Source organism: Meriones unguiculatus, chromosome 9 (genome assembly GCF_030254825.1).
Source record: "Meriones unguiculatus strain TT.TT164.6M chromosome 9, Bangor_MerUng_6.1, whole genome shotgun sequence".
Lineage (NCBI taxonomy): Eukaryota > Metazoa > Chordata > Mammalia > Rodentia > Muridae > Meriones > Meriones unguiculatus.
Genome location: NC_083357.1, coordinates 7,816,999 through 7,838,449, shown reverse-complemented (window position 1 = coordinate 7,838,449; position 21,451 = coordinate 7,816,999). Strand labels below are relative to the sequence as shown.

The 21,451-nt window shown below is 47.5% G+C and overlaps 2 protein-coding genes across 5 annotated transcripts in view; one reads left to right on the top strand and one right to left on the bottom strand.

The window, feature by feature from the left end:
• Chdh (choline dehydrogenase) overlaps positions 1-7,048 on the bottom strand; it is a 33,119-nt gene extending 26,071 nt beyond the window's left edge. The window contains exons 1-2 of the mRNA XM_021635189.2: positions 6,890-7,048; positions 808-874 (exon numbers count right to left, since the gene is read on the bottom strand). The gene's annotated coding sequence lies outside the window, so the exon portion shown is untranslated. The remainder of the gene's footprint in view (positions 1-807; positions 875-6,889) is intronic.
• An 80-nt stretch (positions 7,049-7,128) lies between these two features.
• On the top strand, positions 7,129-20,469 carry Il17rb (interleukin 17 receptor B). Of its 4 annotated transcripts, none has more exons than XM_021635242.2 (12): positions 7,129-7,342; positions 7,701-7,795; positions 9,044-9,068; positions 9,942-10,082; positions 11,772-11,899; positions 12,282-12,408; positions 13,475-13,522; positions 14,773-14,915; positions 15,272-15,337; positions 16,230-16,329; positions 17,417-17,512; positions 18,391-20,469. In XM_021635242.2, exons 4-12 carry the CDS (start codon positions 9,959-9,961, stop codon positions 18,954-18,956), a joined length of 1,398 nt encoding a protein of 465 aa, XP_021490917.2. In that variant the 5' UTR covers positions 7,129-7,342; positions 7,701-7,795; positions 9,044-9,068; positions 9,942-9,958; the 3' UTR covers positions 18,957-20,469. The 4 variants fall into 4 exon arrangements, with proteins under 4 accessions (XP_021490917.2, XP_021490915.2, XP_021490914.2 ...); XM_021635240.2 differs by having other exon boundaries at positions 7,420-7,795; XM_021635239.2 differs by lacking the exon at positions 7,701-7,795.
• The last annotated feature ends 982 nt before the right edge of the window (positions 20,470-21,451 follow it).

Below are 21,451 nucleotides of genomic sequence, written 5' to 3'. Positions count from 1 at the left end.
CCACAGCAGGCTCACATTTCTTAAAAATGTATTCAAGGAAATAAAAATGGCATATATGTCTGTGGGCCTATGTGAGGGGTGGGGTGGGGGTAGGATTTTTTTTTTTTTTTTTTAATGAGAAACAAGAGGTCGTGTAGTTCTTAGCTAGTTCCTGGGAACTAGAATTTAGAGGACAGATCTGAGGAAGATAAGAAACCATTGTCTGTCAGATGTGACAATGGTCTTGGGGTGATTAACAGCCTTTCAGAAATACAAGCTGGAAAACAGGCAGAAAAAAAATACTCGTCTGTGGACATTTTTTTGTTGTCTTTATTTTCTCAACACTGTATTTACATAACATTTACATTGCAGATTATGAATTTTTTAAAAAGTCATAAAGAGTAGAATGAAATTAAAAACAGGGTTACCCACAGGTGATAGGAAGGCTTAGAGAAGTGAACAGAAAAGGAGTCCCCACCTCATTTCCCTCTAGCTAGATTTGCATATGCTTTCAAATTTCCACACAAGGGAGAATTTCAGCCTTGACTTAGAATCTCAAATATCACCCACAGAGGAGGGAGAGAGAGCACCAAGTGTTCAAACACAGGAGCTCACGGAGGATAGTTCACAGTCATAGCATTAAAGGCAAGTGTGCAGCGGGGCCCAGTGGCCCATGGTCTGTAATCCCACCACTCTGGGAGGCAGAGGCCGAGCAAGGCACAGACAGACGCTGCTCACTCTTCCCAGGAGCTGGGACCTTCTGTAGAGGCTTTGCTGCAGCCCTTTTAAGTTACAGAATATTCTCAGTCTCAATTAGCAAACACTCACCTCACTTCAGAAGTAACAGGACACAGTTCAGTCTCCAATGAGGCAGCCCACACCCTCTCCTGATTCTCTGTGAAAGATAAGTACAGAAGGAAGGCAGAGGTGAGAAACTTCTCCAGGTATCTGGTTCAGCGACCTTACCTTTGGTCTTGCAACGGACATAGCTTTTACTCTTGTGTGGCTTGCTGTATTGTTGGGGTTAATTTTCAGTGTGTTTTAAGACCAGCCCACGAGAAATTAAAAATCTAAAGGTAAGTTAAGTAAGCAAACACCTACTCGTTCACCACAGAAAGTAAGAGCGCATCACAAACGTCACTCTGAGTGCTGGAGCTTCCCAAATCTGTTCCGTCCATCAGAGAGAGATATCTGTCTCTCCAGCACGTCATTAAGATACAACAGAAGACAAGAGCTGGTGTGAAAATGGCTCTTACTGCAAAGAACTCATGCCTCACAGAGCAACTAAAATCAGGAAAGAAGCCTGGCTTTGTGCCTTCATGCTGTGTGTCTTGTTACTTTGAGTCACAGTCCTGCTTGACTCTGTAGAGGTATGAGAATGACTAAGGCCTGTCCATCCACCTAGCCTATCCGGTCCCCTTGAAGACTGAAGGCAGAGAGATAAGTTAGTTATCGTCTTGGGCCTGCAGTCAGCCTGGATTCCAATAATAGCAGAACCTCCCTCCCAGGGCAGATAAACTAGAGGAAGGCATTTGTCTCTGGGTGAGACCATGTCCTGGTCCAGCAATCAGAACCACTTTGTTGTCCCCTCAAGCAATAAAGACTTCAGACCACATTACAGAACCAAAATTGAGACACTGACCACACCTTAATCAGGACTGCATGCCTCTAGTCCTGGGCCCCAATTGTTTTCTTTCTTTTCTTTCTTTCTTTTGTTTCTTTCTTTTGTTTCTTTCTTGTTTCTTTCTTGTTTCTTTCTTTTGTTTCTTTCTTTTGTTTCTTTCTTTCTTCCTTCCTTCCTTTTTTTTTCTTTAAATTTATCTTTTTCTCTATAGGAGCAATAGGGGAGTAGAATAAGCTTGTGCAAAGCGTATGTCCAGGAAGTGGGTCTCACATCACGTCCTTTCTAATGAAGGTTTGTTGTTGCAACCTTACTGTCAGGTTTTCCAAATCCAGCATAAATACTTCTACTCTGTTTTGGCTTTCACAGCTGCCTCCTCCCTCAAGGCAGGCTTTCCTTTCTAAGCTCATGCTTGCTAAAGACATGTCTTTTCTCAGCCTTCTTACCTTCTCTGAACCACAGAGATGCAGCCTTCCTGCTGCCTTCATGCTGTGTGTCTTGTTACTCTGAGTCACAGTCCTGCTTGACTCTGGAGAGGTATGAGAATGACTAAGGCCTGTCCATCCACCTAGCCAGGTGAAGATCCCTGGGCTGTTTACATATTCTTTCCCAATGTGGTCACATTGATCCAATATCCTCTCTTCCCATCTCACCGTCACTCATCTCTAGCTGGCACACAGGGATGAGCGGCTCAGCCTAGCCTGCTGGCAGGATCCAGGCTTTTGCCCTAAAAATATGGTTACATTAAGGCAACACTTCCATGAAGACTGCGTGGTCTGAAGCCCATGCTCACCTGCAGACTAGCAGCAATGGAGCACCAAGCCGCCTTCAAGTCCAATGAGGGCATTTTGTGGGTCCATAGTACCTGCCCTGCTTAAGGCCCTTTACAACCATGACCATGCCTCCAACTTACAAGCATGTCCCCTTCTAGGCTTCTGACTCAGTGTAACCACAGGAGGTCCCAAGACAGCAAGAGGAACAGCTTAAAAGGACTCAGCTACTCCACTGTAGTCAGTGACAACTATGCTATTACTAAACTCATTGCAGAAAACAAATCAAGTCAGAGCTCACCCAAGTCCCAATAGCCCCAAGTTCTAGAATTCACACCTGAACATGGTGTCATTGTTCTCCCTGGGGGAGGGGAGGAGTCACACAAAACAAAAACACAAACATCAGCTTGTAAAATAAATGCACACTCGGATATGTCTCATACATTGGGGTTTGAGGTTCCAGTCCCATACTTTAAAGTGAAAACTGGTGGTCAGGATCCTCAGGCCAGAGGGTTACAGCTCAACCACACCCAGGATGCAGCCTTCCCAGGACTCAGTCTCTTCATGTATGAAATAGAAATGGGGCTGAAGAGAGGGCTCAGTGGTTCCGAGCACTTGTCCTTCTGCTGGCCTCCACAGGCACCAGGCATGCATGCAGTGCACATAATACATGCAGGCAAAATCATACACACAAAATAAAATAAGTCCATCTTTAAAATGGAAACATCTATTTACTTCATAGTTTCTTGTGCTTATGAGGGCAAAAGAAAAACCTATAATCCCATAAGTTAGGAAGTCAAAGCTAGGCAGGAGATTTTGAAATCAACCTGTGCTATATAGTGAGACTTTGTAGAAAACAGAAACTAATATCTAAAATATTTAAAAATACAAATCTCAAAGCACATGGAGATTTCATCCAGTTCACAGTACATGTCCTGAACTGCATCTGCCGTCCCCCTTTTTCTTTCTTTCTCTCTCTCTTTCTTTCTTTCTTTCTTTCTTTCTTTCTTTCTTTCTTTCTTTCTTTCTTTCTTTCGAGTCAGGGTTTCTTTGTGTAGCCTTGGCTGTCTGGACTCACTTTGTAGACAAGGTTGGCCTCGAACTCACAGAGATCCACCTGCCTCTGCCTCCCCAAGTGCTGGGATTACAGGCGTGAGCCACAGTGCCTGGCCCTTCCACCTTTCTTAACCTCATAGATGTGTCCCATTTTCTCCTCCATACCACACAGACTGCGACCCTCAACTATAACCAATAATAATTATAACATCAACTACAGGTTAAGCCAACTATGGGTGATCAAAGAATGTAACATCCTGCCTACTTCTAAGACAGTGCCAAGTGCCTTTCCTTGCAACTCTACGAGGCTAATTCCATGTGTAATGAGGCTCTGAGAGTAGAAAAAAAAATCCTTTTCTTCTGTGATTTGTGTTGATAACAAACATGTAAATCAACATAAGTATCCATGGGATGGAGATCACTGCCATGAACAGGTCATGACCTCACATGGTTTCACCCCCTGGCACTGGCTGGGGTGGCATTAACACTGAACTGTAATCATGCCTGGGTATGGGGTAACTCCTGTGCCAGCCCCTCCTACTGGGCAGAGAATATATGGAGTTCCATGCCCAGGCTGGAAATCAAGGACTGCAAGCCCTGCATGACCGTCAGGGTCTCTGGCTTAAAGACGGCATTAAATTAGTCATGGCTAAATCCAAGCAGCTGGAGTGGAACAGAGGGCAGAGGCAGCACCAGAGGCTGGAATGTTCCAGTGGCTGCTATCCCAGCTAGGGCTGGCCAAAGATCCCTGGCAAGCAGCTGGTATTCAACAGAACCGGCTCCCTTTTCACAAGACAATCAGTCCACTGTTTCACTGCCCAGAGACTTGATTAATATTTGCAAAAAGAAAAAAAAGTGGAAAATTCCACCTGTGTGGGTGGAAGCTAGACTCAGGGTATGTCAACAATGCTCGCAGACTTGTCCTCTCCAGGACAGGTTCACCAGAGTAACAAAGGTTGTGGGTTCAGGGGAATTTTCCCATGTGGGAACATGGAAATATTAGAGTAAAAATGTCTTCATTGTCTTATCTCTACTACTCTAAATCTACACAGCAAATTTAAACTCTTCAACTTACTTTTCTGACTCTGGTTTCTTCTGAGTTTCCTGATGCTAGAGTGACAGAGCTAATGTCCATTCCATGTTATAGATGCATGGGGAAACTGAGGTAGTGAGAGATCAAGAGCTTTGGCCATGGCCAAGAGACAGCAAGTGAGTCTTGGAGCCAGGAAGTGTGGAGGATTGGAGTCTCAGCTTCAGTGGCAACACATAGCCTGTTGGAAGACTGAGTGTTGGACAAAGATGTCTTCCAGGCTCCGGACCACACTGTGGTCTTCTACATGACAGCTCTTGTGGACTTGCGGACTGAATGCACCACTCAAGGCAGCATGTGGGAACCTCTAAAGATTGCTCCCCTTGCATTCCAGTCACCTCTTCACTGTTGCCGCTCACTCATGACACATCATTGTACAGGAAAGGAAGCTGAGGCTATGAGAAGAGCAGTGGCTTGCCATATGTCCAGGAGAAGCAAAGCTCTCCCAGCATCTGTGGCCCTGCTTCTGGTTACCAGGCTTAGCAGGCGGGTCTACTCCAGCAGGTCACCTTGGAGGCTGAATGTTCAACAAGGATCACGGTGTTGTGAGGAGGGCACTTGTGGCAGGATAGAAATTCCTGAAGATGGGCAGATACAACCCCCCCCCCCCCGCCCAGGTGTGACCCTCCCATCTGTGGTTGCAAGGGCCCTGCTTATATTTCCTTTCACTGCCCACTCTGCAGCCCTGGCCACAGGCCACAGGGACACACTCCTGCCCTAGCAGGCAGCGTCCTCTCTAAGCCTGTCATCACAGGCCTTTGGTGGAAACTGCTCAGGCTGTGTCCGGAGGCTGTGTGGGCACCCTTGCCTGAGTATTCTCCCATATCTACAACCCCCTTCCTACCATCACCTTCACCCCGCTCTTAGTCCCTCCAGATTCTTTTCCTGGACAAGAAACCCAGCTAGCTGCCTTACCCCTTTCTCAAAACAAAACTATTCCAAATCCACTATTCCAAGCCATTTCCTCATGCTTATCCCACCTTCTCTTGCCAAGGTCAGGTGAGGCCTCTCTGGCTTTCTGCATTCATGTGACACCATAAGCTCTTGTGCTAGAGTTGAAGCACCTCCTACCCGCCCTTACGCCTCAAGGGCCAAGAAATGGCTGACTAACAGACCTGTCCCTGAGCCTGACCTCTCTATCCCCACTGTCCCAGAGCTCTTGCCCTTTGCTCTGAGCTTTCTACAACAGGACGTGTTCTGCCAGGGCAGCTCCAAGCCTGGCCAGGCCTTGGCACCCAGCTCCTCACTGAATGAGCACGTGTTGGCAATCGGCTCCGACTCGCTCATCCGAGAGGGAGTGCTCTCCCTGCTTGCCCTGCACAAACACACAGGCTGTTTTTCAGAACTGAAGACTGCCATCGAAACAGCTGCCCGGTTCCTCAGCCCCATGGGGCAAAGTTCTCAGACTGACACCAGAAAACAAGGCCATCTCCATTTGGCTTTGGCACCAGGGCAGGCCCTGTGGCCTTGAATGCTCCTGTCACTGCACTCATCCCCACTCCAAGGGTGTGCATCAGCTGCTCACCTTTGCACCCTGGTAGCCAGCAAGTGTTTACCGTTCAGCAAGGTTCTCAGGGACCACTGGGCCCAAGCAGATAACAGAGATTGAGTGAGGGGCCCAGGGTGGCCCCAATACCAGGTCCAGGTGGGCTACAACCTCCCTTTTGTAAACTCCTCAGTCAGGAACCAGAACAATTCTCTCAGAAAACCATTCCTCGCAATCCTACTGGGCTTCTTCCACGTGGCTCAAAAGCAGAACCGCCACCTGAGTCCCACAGGTGATCTAAGTCTGTATCCCAGGAGGCTTCAGCAAACACAGCTTCCTGACTCCGCCCTGGCAACTTCTGCCTCAAGGCTCCCTCCAGTTCCACTATGAGCCTGGTGAACCCAGCACTCCTACTGACGTGGGAAGGGCTGAAGCAGCTGAATTCCGGGCTCTGTAGCCCTTTTACTAATCCCAAATGATACTATTTCAAGCTACTTCATCTCAAAAACACGGTCCACGGTCCACCGTCCGCGGTCCACCTTCCCAGAATTAAAGTCTGAGAGGTGCAGAGCCAGGCAGCGCTACCAAATGTCAGAACCTCAGCTCTGAACCCACAGTGTTGAGACACCAGCTTCGGAACCCCAGATGTAACCGCCAGACCTCATTCTGTGAAATATAATTTACCAGAAAGCCTGAGAGGCCGGGGTAGAGATTCCTATCACTATTACCTTGTAACTGTAAGTTCCTGTCTCTGGTTCCTTTAAGGAAGCCTAGGAGGTTTCGATGGCTCCGGTACCTCCCCCTTTCTTTCTGGGACCCTTTCTTGGTAAAGGACGCTCCAGGTCCTCCTGACCCACCCCGCCTAGGGTCCGAAGCTCGCTACTCACCCTGGGCAGCTCCGCGCCTGGGCCGCCGGTCGGCCGCGGAAGACTAGGAACGGGAGCACCGAGAAGACGGTGGCCGGCCGTCCTCGCCCGCCGCGCTTTAACTGGCGGCCCCGGAGTGTCGCGTGCTTTCTTCGGGAAGGGCCGGGCCAGCTGGTCCGGCTCCAGGCGCGGGTGCGGTCGCCCCACCTGGCCTGCCGCGCACACCTGTGCGCGGTCCTCCGCACCCCGCCCACCCCGCGAGCCCCGCGGGCGACCGGGCCAGCCCCCGCCCCGACCGGGGCAGGGCGGCGTCGCGGGAGGCGGGGCCCGGAGGGAACGGTCGCCCGGCGCCCGGATAAGAGGACCCGGGACCGCCTGCCCCAGCTCCGCGTGGTGGTGGGCGGTAGCCGGGACATGTTGCTAGCGCTGCTGAGCCTGGCTGCCATGTGCAGGAGCGTCCTGCCCCGAGAGCCGGTAAGCATCCTCCTCCCCCGTGAGCACTCTTTCCCTCATCCCTTTAGCCGAATCCTGACAAGCGTGTGACCTGCTAGGAAATTGTCCACGGACCCCTGAGACGACCGCAGTGGGCCTTGCACTCTCCTCATCCCTCAGTTCCCCCCCTGGAAGATAACTGCTGTCAGACTGCATCCTGGGGGCAACCTCCTCAGTAAAAGCGTTGTGGCGTGCCTCGTCTGTTCGTGACAAGACTGTAGTGCTCACAGCCGCGCTGCCCACCTGTTGGGACACCAGACAGGCCGCACTCATCCTCTTGTTTTTCTTTTCCGTTTTGGACCGTGCTGATTCCCGAAAGCAGCTTTCCTTTCTTCTCCAGTCCCCAAGAATGAAAGAATCTTTCTGGTCATTCAAGAGGAAAAGGCTCTTCCTCAGTAAGACAGTCAGACGCGATCCCTGCCCGGTTCACACGACGTAAGGCGCCCTTGATGACTGTGGAAAGTCAAAGCTTGTTGGTGATGTCCTGAACCTGTCAGCTGTTGTCCTTCCCTCTCTGTGCAAAAGAAAAACTGTCCCGAGAGCAGCTGCTGTGAGGAAAATTGAACGAACTCTGAGGGGTAGAGCTGTTGCTTGGCTTTTTTCTACATCTTCTCTCACTACCATTCAACTAGATCTTGGTTCCTACTAGATTTATTTGTTCAATAAAAACATGTCACAATGCAAAGGACAAACCGAATCGGCTCCATCAAAACCTTTGCTTTCTGCCTTCTGAAGGCTTTTGGAGTGAGGAAGCTGAGATCCTAGTGCCTTGGGTTTGTTACATTGTGTCTGTCTTGTTCACTGAAGATTGCTAACAAGTAAAATAAATGCTTCAGACTCAATATGCTATTTCCAAACCATACTATTTATTATTTCTTCATGTAAACTTTAAGGGGTTTGGTACTGGCCTTTCTTAGAAACTAACGAGTTTTACTTTTTTGAAAGCTGTTTTAGAAAGATGTGATGAAGTCACAGTTGCCCCTGGTTTTCTATGTAGCTCCTCTGAGAAGTATGATAGGGGCCCAAGAAGGCTCTGTGGGTCCCATTTATTGCTACCTGCTGTCTTCTCTTCTTTGCACAGCCAATCCTTAACTTGAGAAATTAATAAAGATTACACTGTCCTGAAAACCAACAGTTAAACATTAGCTAGAAAAGGGACCTCAGGAACCCGAGGCAGGGAAAGATAACTCATATGAAGCCCATCTGGTCTTCAAGTGGGTGGGCAGCTGACAGGAAATCAGGCATGCCAATGGCCAGTCCATGGTCCACCGCAGCCTTCGGTGGGGCAGCTTAATTTCCCTCAAGTTGTAAAGTACTATCAAACTAGCTCTCTTCGTTTAAGGAATGTTAAGAATTTTATTTTATTGTGTATACACGCTTACACACACATGTATGCAAAGGCACATGTCTTCACAAACCAGAGGCATTGCGCTCTGGAGCCGGCCTCGCCGGCAGCTGTGAGTTGTCCGATGTGGGAGGTGGAAGCTGAATGCAGGTCTCCTGTGAGAAGAGCGTGCTCTTTCAGCTGCCAGCCATCATCCCTCCAGTTCCCAGCTCATCTTCTCTTTGCAAAGTTGTCACCTGTGCATGCATCTAAGGAAAAAGATGGTGTTTTGCCTAATTTGGTAAGGTGTTGCGGTTTACTGGCTTCAACATGACATTTGGTTTCTCTCTTTCCTGCAGACTGTTCAGTGTGGCTCTGAGACAGGTAGGTACATTGGAGAATGGGTATTTGCAGCTGAACATTAAGAGGGTCTGAATCGGGCAGTGGGTCATGGGAGACCAGACACAGGCCTTGTTAACTAATGGGAGTAGGGCTTTAATGGCAGAATTTTGGGAGTATGGATGTGTTTGAGATGGGCTGGCATCCCAATGAATTAGCAGACAGGCAGGGTGGGACTCACCACACTAAGTGGGAAGCAGTAGCTGCTGCTCCACAGAGGGACCGCGATTGTGGTGGAAGGGGACGTTTTACACATTGGTACCTGATGTGGTAGCCTGTGAAGATTGAGTGGGTTCACTAAGAGAGTGAATAGGGAGTGAGCAGGAGGGGCAGTAGCAGTAAAGGTGAGGGGTTGAGAAAGTGTGGGCTAGCTGGCTGGAGCCCAGGGCTGAGGGATGGAGAAAGCAGGGCAAATACGGGAATGTTTTTTCAGTCAGGGTTTTATGGCTGTGGTGAAATACCACCACCAAAGAGCAAATGGGGAGGAAAAGGTTTATTTGGCTTATACTTCCAGTCACAGTTCATCATTGCTGGAAGTCAGGGAAGGAACTCAAGCAGGAGGCAGGAGCAGAGGCAGAGGCCATGGAGGGGTGCTGCTCACTGGCTTGCTCCTCACGGCTTGCTCAGCTGCTTCCCTATAGAACCTGGGACCACCAGCCCAGGGATGACGCCACCCACAGTGGGCTGAGCCCTCCCCCATTGACCACTAACCGAGAACACGCCTTCCAGATGGATCTCATGGAGGCATTTCCTCAGCTGAGGCTCCTTCCTCTCTGATGACTCTAGCTTGTGTCAAGTTGACACACAAAACCCAGCCAGGACAAGTGTCATAAGAAGTCTTCTTGCCTTTTCTCCCAGGGCCATCTCCAGAGTGGATGGTCCAACACACTCTCACTCCAGGAGACCTGAGGTACCTCCAAGTGGAACTTGTTAAAACAGGTGTTGCCACAGAGGATTTTTCAGTTTTGATGAACATAAGTTGGATACTCCGGGCTGATGGTAAGTTTGCACCAAAGTATCTACTAAACCAGAAATGTGAAGAATATTGGCCCCATGAGTTTTACTCCTAGGCACACATCGAAAAAGTATATAGGTATACATGGAAAGACACACCCGAGGATGTGGATAGTAGCATTGTCCGTAACGAAATCCAGATGACCAAGAGCAAAAAAGAATCACACAGTGATTGAGTCCCAACACAGCAATGGGACTCAACACAGCAGTGAGAATTCTCTCTGTGGATATAACAGCATGGATGTCACAACCACAAGCACCCAGAGGGCAAAGAGATATACAGTTGCCTGCAATCATGCCTAAGGTAGCATACCCAAGAACAAAACTAAGCTAGATGTCCGAAGTCTGGATGGGGGCTGGGAGCTACTCTGGCTCAAAAGTGATTTATAGGAAGCACAGACAGAACTGGGGGCAGGGGGTGCAGTGTAAGTGAAAAAGTATGTAAGTGTGTCTATGGGTGTATAAGTATGTATAAGTATGCAAAGTCATTGATGAGCAGTAGCTTTCTGCAGTCATACTTCATGGAAGAGATGATTTCCTTTTTTTTAAAAAAGCTCTCATTTAGGCTACTTTCCCACACCCCAAATGATATCATAAAAGTCCTGACATTTCCTCCAGATTATACTGAAAGCAACCTGTAAGTTCTTTAGACAGGCCAATCCTGGGACTGTAATGCCTATGTTTGTGGTGTCCAGTTGCCAGAGTTAAACTTGGTTTAGTCAAGAGTCTATTTGCCCAGCACCTGGGATACTAAAACAGGAGATTGCTGCAAGTTTGAGGCCAACCTGAGATAGATATTGAGTTCCAGGATAATCTGGGCTACGGAGTGAGACCTTGTCTCAAAAACTCAAGTGTGGTAGGAAGAACCATGACTGGGGAAAATGAGTCAGTGACAGGCTTTAGTAATACACTTTTCACAGGAGTAGGAAGGCAGCCACAAGGAATGTCAAGGGATAGCCCAAAGAGAGCTGTGCTCTCTGTGAGTGGGATGGGGCTAGAAGGACGAGGGCAAGGGCTCGGGAGACTCCTGTGAGATGGAATAATAGGCTTTGACCCCATGTCAAACAGGGTGAGGTCTTGGTTGATGATGTTATGGACTTTAAGAGGAACTTGGAAAGTTCCTCTGGAAAGATAGGGATGGAGGAACAGACACACAAGAAAGAATGGTCTGTGTAGACATAGGGCAGTCAAAACAGGCATACCGACGCTTGAAGAGTCTTTGTAGAAAAAAAATTTAAAGCCTGAAGCATCTACTAAACCAGAAATATGCAGTGTATAGGACCCATTATTTCCATTCCTGGGCACACCCAATAGAAGTACCCATATGCATGCACTGGAGGACACATCCTAGGATATGTACCAACCCCAAAGTCTGTCCTCTTCAAGAGACCTAGCATGGGCAGATGCATCACTGACCACAGGCACTTTGCACAACTCAGGCCAACCTGTAAGTAACAGGGGTCCTTGGCTTTGGAATTTGAGTTTGCATCTACTGCTGATGAACTGTGGAAGTTCAGGCAGAAGTATCCCCAAGACTCCCAAAGTCTCATCCATCACATCTGCATGTTGGACACCATGGTACACGCCAGCCGGGATGAAGCTTTTAAACTGTTGAGAACCCCGTGTGCCGTGTAAGTGCTGATGAAACAATTTCCCACTTTACTGTCTCTGCAGCCAGCATCCGCTTGTTGAAGGCCACCAAGATCTGTGTGACTGGCAAAAACAACATGCAGTCCTATAGCTGTGTGAGGTGCAACTACACAGAGGCCTTCCAAAGTCAGACCAGACCTTCTGGCGGCAAAGTAAGCACTTAGGCACATGGCTATCATTGGCAGATGGGTCCTTTGTGTGGGGAACGCGAATAACGTGCTTTAGAAAACCCTGGTGATGAAGAACCAAAAAACAAAAAACAAAAGAAAAAGAAAAAACAAAAAACAAACAAACAAACAAAAAAACACTGTGATGCAAAACAAGATGCAGAACTCCACTTGTCTGCTCGGTGCCTGGGGATGTCAGCATCTTTGAGACTCAATGATGGGAGCTAGACTTAAATTATATCCTGGCTCTAAAATGCACACACACACACACACACAGTATTAATGTGAAAAAAAATTTACAAATGGACATGGCCCGACACCAGGGCTCTGCTCTGGCGCTGTACAGATGCCTTGCTTTACTTTGCAGTGGACGTTCTCCTATGTAGGCTTCCCAGTGGAGCTGAGCACACTGTATCTCATCGGGGCCCACAACATCCCCAATGCTAACATGAATGAGGACAGCCCTTCCTTGTCTGTGAACTTCACCTCGCCAGGTAAACTTCCTCACCTCTTTGGTCATCCCGTCCTACGGTCTCATGTGTGTTGTGGCATGTGGGTTGAGGCGAAGAGCCTTGGGAGCCTCTCAGTGCTGTCAGTGTCCTCATCTGTGGACACAGTACTTACCACCACTCACTCAGGGTGGGGAGGGTTGTTAGGTAAATGTAGGGAAAGCATGTTCCTGGGTGCCAGGAGGGACACAGAATCCTTCTTCTCTTCAAGCACTTGCCCTGGACTGTGCACACAGCAATGGCGACCCTCCGACTCTGCTCTTTTGGGCTTGGTGCCTTGAGCTGGTTGCCACACCATACTACATGTACTTTCCAACTTTCCTGGTGACACCAAAGCTCACTGGTGTATTTGGGGGGAGGGTGTTAGAAAGGCTGCGGAAGTATCGCAAAGTTCGTACGTAGCCTTGGTTCCTCTGATGGCCAGCATCTTGTTTTCAGGGTGTGCTTGTGAAAAGTAGGAAGATAACATCGCCATATTTCCATCAACTGAACACCAGGCTCTTTGGAATTCACCTGCCTTTCCAGTACAGCCTCCCTGCCCGGAGGCGCTTAGTCCTCATACAACCCCAGCCGCCTCTGGCCATTGTTTTTCATGCCCTTGTCAAACGTTATCTAGATTGTCTCCAATTTGAATTTGTCTGATCCTTGTTTCACACATAAGCCAGGAACATGAGGTTCAGGCATGAACCCCTCCTCATTATGTCCTCTCCAGGGTGTGTGATGACGTTGGTGGGGGTCATGCCTACTAGGCATCCAGGGACCCGCTACCTAGAGCTTCACATCTGTGAGAGGCAGAGCTTACATGTACTATCGGCTCTCACCTTTTTGGCTTCCAAGTCACCCCCTGGAGACTGTTTTGATAAACGTTGTAATTACATGGACTACTTACAGCTTCCATGGGTGAATGACTTTCTTTTGAACAGCAAAACGTTAGTGTCCTGTTTAGATCTGCTGTCTTTCTTCTCATATCTGAAGTATGTGTGTACTTGGCAAGGGGTTATAATAGAGATACCTTTCACTCAAATGTAACAACTTCCATTCAAATTCCCAGGCTGCCTAAACCATGTCATGAAATATAAGAGGCAGTGCATCGAGGCTGGTAAGTAGATGTCACATTTTGTTTTTGTCATTTGGAGATACTCCTGACTGGGACTCATGAACATCTATCCTCAGACAGGTTAAAAAACTGAACTCAGCAAAGGAGGGGCTTTGGTCTAAGCAGCAAGGCAGACTGGGACAGGCTCTTAGGTTTACATAGTAGAGCAACAGCTACAGAAAACTGCCCCTGCCCCTTGGCTAAACTGACAAAATCCCAAATCCCACTTAGAGCACTGCCCCTGGAAACTGTTTTGTGGATGGAGGAGGGTTCCACTAGCCTTTATACCTGCTTATCACAACTGACCTGTGGTCAGAGGAGGCTCTGGGTACCTTCTGCTTGGATTAAGAAACAGGGTGAGAGTTTGTCCAAGGAAGACCCTAGCTGCCTTCTCAAAAGACTGCCCTCTCTATGGTAGACCCTTAGAACTTCCTTTGAATCTGGAGGGAGCTGCTTTAGGACAGTCTCTCATCTCACCCCAGCTTCTAACAGTGAGTATGACGGAGCAGTACAGTCTGTGATGCTAATGATGCTGGGAAAGATCTTTCCTCCCATCAGGAGGATTGTAAAAGAAAGGAGCTGTAAGGGGTGGGAGATCCAGGACCTGGAATCAGCCCTCTTCTAGAACCATTCCCCACCCAGCGCCCAAAATAGTTCCAACAGTAGGGAAGATAATCTGTGCTATTATGTATACACGTTCCTGGAAATTTGTCTGCTCTTATTTGCAAGTCACATGAGAGAGACAACGGACTTTCTGATAGTTGTTCTGCCAGGGATTCCTGTAAGCTGTTTGGCATTTCCTCCCTTTTTTGTAGTCAGTAAAGGCAGCAGCGTGTCCTTGAGCTTGTAAACTCTGGGCCTCAGTGCACTCACTCCAAATTTTGAGGCTTACCTTGTAAAGTGGGGCTTCTCCTCCCACCCTAGAAAGGAGAAAATGGGGGTCCGAGCTTTCTTACCTCAAAATGTAGGGTGAGCATTGAACTGAGTCACAGACTGAGATCTGTACCTACTGCTGCCAGCTTAAAGAAGCTATTTTTAGCAAAGCAGTGGCATTGGGTAGGGAGTCCCTAAATTTTCTTGGACATCAGAGACTTTGGGATTCTGGGAACAATGTCAGAAGACAGACTACAGTCTGGCTCCTGTCTAGTCGGTCTGTGCCTAAGGATTTAGATTTGTTTCTGTAAAGCCCCCTTGGGGACTCAGATGAAGGAGGAGTTATCAGGTCACTCGTGTGGTTCTCTCTCAACTTGTAGGAAGCCTGTGGGACCCAAATATCACTGCTTGTAAGAAGAATGAGAAGACAGTTGAAGTGAATTTTACAACCAATCCCCTTGGAAATACATACACAGTTCTCATTCGACGGAATGTGTTGTTGGGGATTTCTTCAGTGCTGGAGGTACTCTTCCCTTCATTTCCTTATCACCACTACACCCCCCACGTCTAGCTATGATATCTTGAAGAAAATACACTTCAGGATCCTTTAAATACTTTTTCTTCCAAGAGACCCCCGCGCTAACTGTTGTCTAAGCATGCTCGGCTCTCTTGATCAATGTGGCAGAAAGGCCCTGCAGGCATCCTGGGCACAGTAAGTCTAGAATGAGCTAAAGGCAGAAACTCTAGGCTTCTGAAGGGAGTCCACACAGTCTGACGCATCAGAAGTCAGTCAGGAAGACTGACAGGCTTCCTCACTGACAGCCTGTCTACTCACTCGCAGCCTATAGCTCTTGACTGTGTCTCACTTATCTGCCCCAGAATAAACTGACACGGACATCTGTAGCCATTTCGGTGGACGAGGAAAGTGAAGGCGCTGTGGTCCAGGTGAGTTACGCAGTGATCTGGGAAGGACACTAGGGAATTTGTAGGTAGCTCCAGCATGGATGCTTTCTGAATGCGCATGTGTGGCGGGATGCTAGGGACTGATCCTAGGACTTTTTGAGCTCTAGGTTAAGTATTTCACAACTGATGCACACCAGCCCTCTGATGCATCTTTTAAAGGATGGCAAGTCTTCTTTCCCATAGCCCCAGTCAAGTGTGCTTTCAGGGACACCTTATTAGTGGTAAGAGCAGGAGGCTGACTTGGCAGCTCTGGGGTCTTGGCAGCTCCACAGATCCTCAGAGTAATTCTGAGACAGGACAGCCATTTTATTTCCCCAGAGCCTCAGTTTTAGTTGAAGAGTGAAGCTGCAAAGGTTTGAAGCTAGATGGCTGGAGTCCAGGTCAATGCCGGAACTCTGGAGAGCAATTGTTCGTCTTCTGGGGGCCTCAGTTGGCCCAGGTAGAAGTGAGGTCCCTGTAGTATTCGGAGGATCACAGTGCAACACAGCCACACACAACTCATTCTCCACGCCCTTGAACATGAAGTGCTCAGGGTGGCCAAGAAAGCAGACCCTGGACCATTGTAACTGCACCTTTCAGGACGTCATAGACTTTCCTAGTGCTCCTGTTGTCCAGGGGGAAGATTTGTATGTTTATTAGGATATAGCCACCCTTTTAGATAAGGAAAATGTCATTACCATGTACAAAGTTCAGGGCATGCAGGTATTTTGGTCTTGGGTCACCAGATTGGATTTGTGGACTATGAAAGTATAACCAAGTGGAAAGTTGTTGACCATGCCAACAGGTGAAAACAAAAAAGGAGTGTGTGTTTGTTGGAAATGAGGACAATACAAAACATCTCCCAAAGCACTTTCTAACCTCTCCTTTTCCTTAGCTGACTCCGTATTTGCACACCTGTGGCAATGACTGCATCCGACGTGAAGGAACAGTTGTGTTATGTTCAGAGACAAGTGCTCCCTTCCCTCCAGATAACAGTAAGTACCTGTCATTACCACTGCATGGTTGGAGGGTCAGGACACAGGGCCCCTTTGATAGTAACAGGTTATGCTGTGTCTGTGAGGAGCATTAAGAGGTCCCTGCCTGTGTACCCGGATCTGGTGTGACAGAACAATACCTATGCTACCCCAGAGATCTCATAACTAAGAAGGTTTTTTTTTTTTTTTTTTTTTTTTTTTTAAATAAAAACACTCTTTTCACAGGACATACAGAAGGGGAAAAAGAGTGCAAAATGGTTGTTCAGAGTGCCACAAGGCTTTGGAGTGGGAACCAAGGACTGTTGGAGAGCGGAGGCTGGGTCCCATGAGGGAGTGTACATTTCAAGGCATTCCAGTTCTCTCGGAATCTTATTTGGTTAACAAATCAGGAATACTGGCATGAAAAGAAACCTCGCTGGTACCTGACAGCATGTTCTCGAAAATGTCTCTAGATTTAGAGATGTGTCAGTTCTTTTTACTAACAATGGACAAATAAAATGTTCTCAAACTATCCCAGAGGTGAGGACAAAAGACAAGAAACAGCCTTACAAACTTTAGATAATTATGCTAGGGCCTTGACTTCTATGTGGGCACACAGCTGTGGGTGAATTATGTATCTAAGTTCATCCTGAGGAACAAAAATTATTCAATCAACAAAGAAAACCAAGATTCATATTCTAGTTGCCACACTGAAAATGCTTGTGTGCTTAAGGAATAGAAACCTGAGTTTAGAGAATGGCCCCTAATTCAGTGCATAGTATGGATCTTAGAACCTGGAACCCATGGAGAAAGAAAGAACAAATGTCCTAAAGTCCTCTGACCTCCTCATATACACTGTGGCACATGTGTGCCTGCATTCATACACATTTTTTTTTTTTTTATTGTTGCGAGCCTACCTTTAACGGCTGAACCATCACTGCAGCCCACAATAATAAATTTTTGTAAGTGACCTGGATATTGGGAAAGAGCCCTTAATTAGCAGACTCTTGAAAGACCTTTTAGCCCTTGGTTTGGAAAGGTCCAAACTTCCACAAAGTAGAGGGCAAATGTAGCTTTGCTGTGAGGGTGACTGAGATGTTTCCTGCAGACAGAGGCATGCTAGGAGGCTGGCTGCCTCTCCTCCTGGTGCTGCTGGTGGCTACATGGGTGCTGGCAGCTGGGATCTACCTAACTTGGAGGCAAGGTAAGGATGGTGACTCTCTGAAGATATTCTAATGAGATTCCCTCCCTCCCCCCGGGGCTGCATGTGTAGAAAAGAAACACAGCTGGAAGTGGCAGCAGAAACCTGTACTTTCAACCCTTGAGAGGAAGAGGAAGGGATCAGGGGTTCAAGGATATCCTCAATTACTGTTCAGAACCAGCATGAGCTACATGAGGACTTGTTTCGACAAACTGAAAAGGAGCTCTTAGGGCACCCTGTGAGTTACTCCTATGTCTCGGCAGAAGATCAACTTTATACCTTAAGCTAAGGAAGCCACGTGAACTTCCACCTCAAGAGTACTCGCATTCAGAGGATGCTGTTGGCGCCATGTTAGCTACAGGGCTGCAACAGCTTTGTGCATGGTCCTGTTGCGTAGCACAGTGTGGGGCTTAACTTTAGAGCAGTATAAAGAACTCTACCACCTGCAGGTAGAAAGCGGTACAAACAGAGTTGACTCAACTCCTGATATTATGTGGAGAGGTCACATCTGTGTCAAAGCACAGAAGTTTTAATGCTGACTTTAAACATGCTGCCCTAAAACCTAAACAGCTGCTATGGGTTTATCTGAAAAAACAAAAACAAAACAACCTCCCCGCCCCCAAAAGAAGAAAAAAAAAAAAAAAGAAAACAGAGCTTGCCTATAAAGGCTGATGGGGACTTAGAAAAGCATATTTTAAAACGCTTTGATGATTTAAGCCTCAGTGTTTCAGGTGTTCAAAAGGACAATTGGCTATTTTTCATCTGGCAGGAACAAAGGCCTGCTCATTGCTGACATGCTCTGGTGGGGGTCACTTAGTGGTGGTGCAGACGACTGGAAAGGCCTGTTACTTGCTGTTCAATTAACAAGGTTTCCCCCACAGGAAGGAGCACCAAGACGTCTTTTCCAGTGACCACCGTGCTCCTGCCCCCCGTTAAGGTCCTGGTGGTTTACCCATCCGAGGTCTGTTTCCATCACACAGTCTGTCGCTTCACTGACTTTCTTCAAAACCACTGCAGAAGTGAGGTCATCCTCGAAAAATGGCAGAAAAGGAAAATAGCCGAGATGGGTCCAGTGCAGTGGCTTACCAGTCAGAGGCAAGCAGCAGATAAAGTGGTCTTCCTCCTTGCCAGTGACATCCACACCCTTTGTGACAGTGCCTGTGGCCAGGATGAGGGCAGCACCAGGGAGAACTCTCAGGACCTGTTCCCTCTTGCCTTTAACCTTTTCTGTAGCGATTTCAGCAGCCAGACTCATCTGCACAAGTATCTGGTGGTCTGTCTTGGAGGAGCCAACATCAAAGGTGACTATGATGCTCTGAGTGTCTGTCCCCAGTATCATCTCATGAAGGATGCCACCGCTTTCCACACAGACCTTCTCAAAGTGACACAAAACGTGTCAATGAAAAAACGCTCAAAAGCCTGCCAAGGCAGCTGCTCACCCTTGTAGCCCACCAGAGGAAAGACCCTGGAGGCTTCCTACCCTACCAATTCCAGTGACAGAAGGCTTTGTGATGGCCTGGAATTTACTGTACGGGCTGAACTTGCGTGAAAACTGCAGCTTGCAGAGTCAGAACCTGAGCGCACATCCCGAGGGCTAGTCACTAGCCGGTTCTGTGGAGATACTGCAGCTATACACATTAGTGAGTGGAACCCTGAATTTGCAAAGCTCAGTCACATACCCACAGCCCAATAATGCTCACCACTGAGAAGCAAGCGTTCTGGCAATGAAGGCAGAAGGCATTTCCCAGTCAGGCATCCCAGTCTTGTACCGACTGCTCATGCCTGCGCTGCACGCAGGACTGTTTAACCCTGTAACATTTCGATCTGTTAATGGATAATCCGTTTGAGAGGCACTCACTAATCTGTACCTTCCTCAGAGAAAAAGCCTAGCACACACACAAGCTGGACCCAGCTTGCCTGACCAGATGACCGGATGTATGTGTCACCACGTACTGTTTGTTATTTGTAGAGTGCCTTTCCTTGCCAAACGTTTGGACAGGGAACCTTTCCTTTTTATCTTAAGGGCCAGGAATTGAATCCTGGGTATTAATTATGCATGCTGGACAATGCTCTCCCACTGAAATCTATCCCAGTCCCTTAAAGGTGACCAGATGGAGTGTGGCACCTTTACGCCCAGCCCTCAAGGGGCAGGAGGAACTCTGTGAGTCTGAGGCCAGAGATACACAGTGAGACCCTGTTCCAAACAAAAACGTGTTACCTGTAAGTCTGCTGTCTACTTTTGTCCAGTTACCTGTCCACTGCTGTCCTAATTCCAAGCTCTTGGTTATTACAGAACATTTCCTGTTCAAGTCAAAGTGAATTCTTAAACTGAAATTAGCTCTTCTGAAGTTATGTATCTTTTAATAATCAGTTACTTAAATTAACAAAACAAAACCACCAAGGCCTGGAGAGATGGCTTAGAGGCTTAGAGCACTGGCTGCTCTACCAAAGGACCTGGGTTTAGTTCCCAGCACCCACATGGCAGCTCATGGCCATCTTATTTTCAGAGGGGTATGATACTCTCCTCTGGCTAAGGGCACTTTGCATGTAAAACACTCTAGTAGTGTCTTGCTTACATGTATCCCTCAGGCCTGCCTGGTGTCACAGGTGCCTGAAGTCAGGAGAGGGCGCCTGATGACCCAAAGATGGAGTTACGGACAGTCACTGTGTGGATGCTAACAACTAAACCAGGGTCTTCTGCATGAGCAAATGTTCTTCATTGCTGAGTGACCTCTCTATAACCCCTAACATAAGTAAATCTTATTTAAAAGAAAACATAACAAAAAACCAGAACAAACAGTAAGAGTGCACAGACTTAGAACATTTTGAGTCTTCTACCTCTTCACTTTCTTGAAGCAGCTTTTTCTTAATGTAGAAACCACAAAAAATGTACCTAAATGAGTGTATGTATTTGTCTAGTAAGGCTTCATACAGAATAATAAATTTGTTTTGTGACGTCATCCAGTTTCAGATAGTTGACTGTTAAAATGTTTGTAGCTGTGAGACTGGGCATGGAGGCACATGCCTTTAATCCGAGGCAGAGGCAGAAGAAAGCAAATCTCTGAGTGAAGGGCAGTCTGGTCTACATAGCGAGTTCCAAAACAGCCAGTGCTACATAATGAAAGACTTGTTTAAAGAAAACAAAGGCGAAAGTTTCTACTTAGGAGTGGTAGCGAACTTTTTAATTTTTCGTAGGTGTTTGTGTGTGCATGTGGCTATGTGCATGTGAGTGCCCACGCCAAAATACCCACTCCAAAGAGGCCAAAACCTCAAATCCCCAGAGCTGAAGTACAGATGGTGTGAGCTGCCTGACATGCTGGGAACTGAACCCAGATCTTCCAGAAGAGCAGCAAGTGCTATTAAACACTGAGCTGTCTCTCCAGCCCCGGTTGCACACATCTCATATCACAGTGCTCTGGAGGGAAGCAGGCAGAGTTGTGTGTTGCAGGCTGAAGGTTAAGACCATCTTTTAAAAAAAGTCTGTACTTGCATATCATCCTCAGAGGTCATGTTCTGGGGTTGCAGCTTAGTGACAGAGTATTTGTATACCATGCACAAGGCCCTGAGTTCAACAATACAAAAAGCAAGCAAAAAAGGGCCAATGTAAAAAGCCACAGCATTCATTCTACTACGCCTGATGAATGAAATAAAAACCCAAAGGTGCATGAAGTACAAACGCCCTACATCCAGCTTCATGAGCACACACTCTGTAATGGCTGAGGAAGTGCAGGTGTGGCAAGGCTCAGCCACCAGAAGCCAGTCTTCCTCCAAATCAACAATATAAGAGACATTCATGTGGAGAATGATTACAACAGGTACATTATGCTTCTGAAAACACAGGCTGAATGTAAAGTGCCTTCAAACAACCCAGAAACATAAAACCATTCCAAATTGTAAAAGAACAGATACTTTTCAAGTTTAGAAGTATATATCCAAATAGCA

What these genes read in the sequence shown, in the direction of transcription:
- Il17rb (XM_021635239.2), top strand. Translation starts at nt 7,283, where the DNA reads ATGTTGCTAGCGCTGCTGAGCCTGGCTGCCATGTGCAGGAGCGTCCTG. An exon ending in TCAGTGTGGCTCTGAGACAG is followed by an intron (nt 9,069 to 9,941) that starts GTAGGTACATTG and finishes CTTTTCTCCCAG; the next exon opens with GGCCATCTCCAGAGTGGATG. An exon ending in TTGGATACTCCGGGCTGATG is followed by an intron (nt 10,083 to 11,771) that starts GTAAGTTTGCAC and finishes CTGTCTCTGCAG; the next exon opens with CCAGCATCCGCTTGTTGAAG.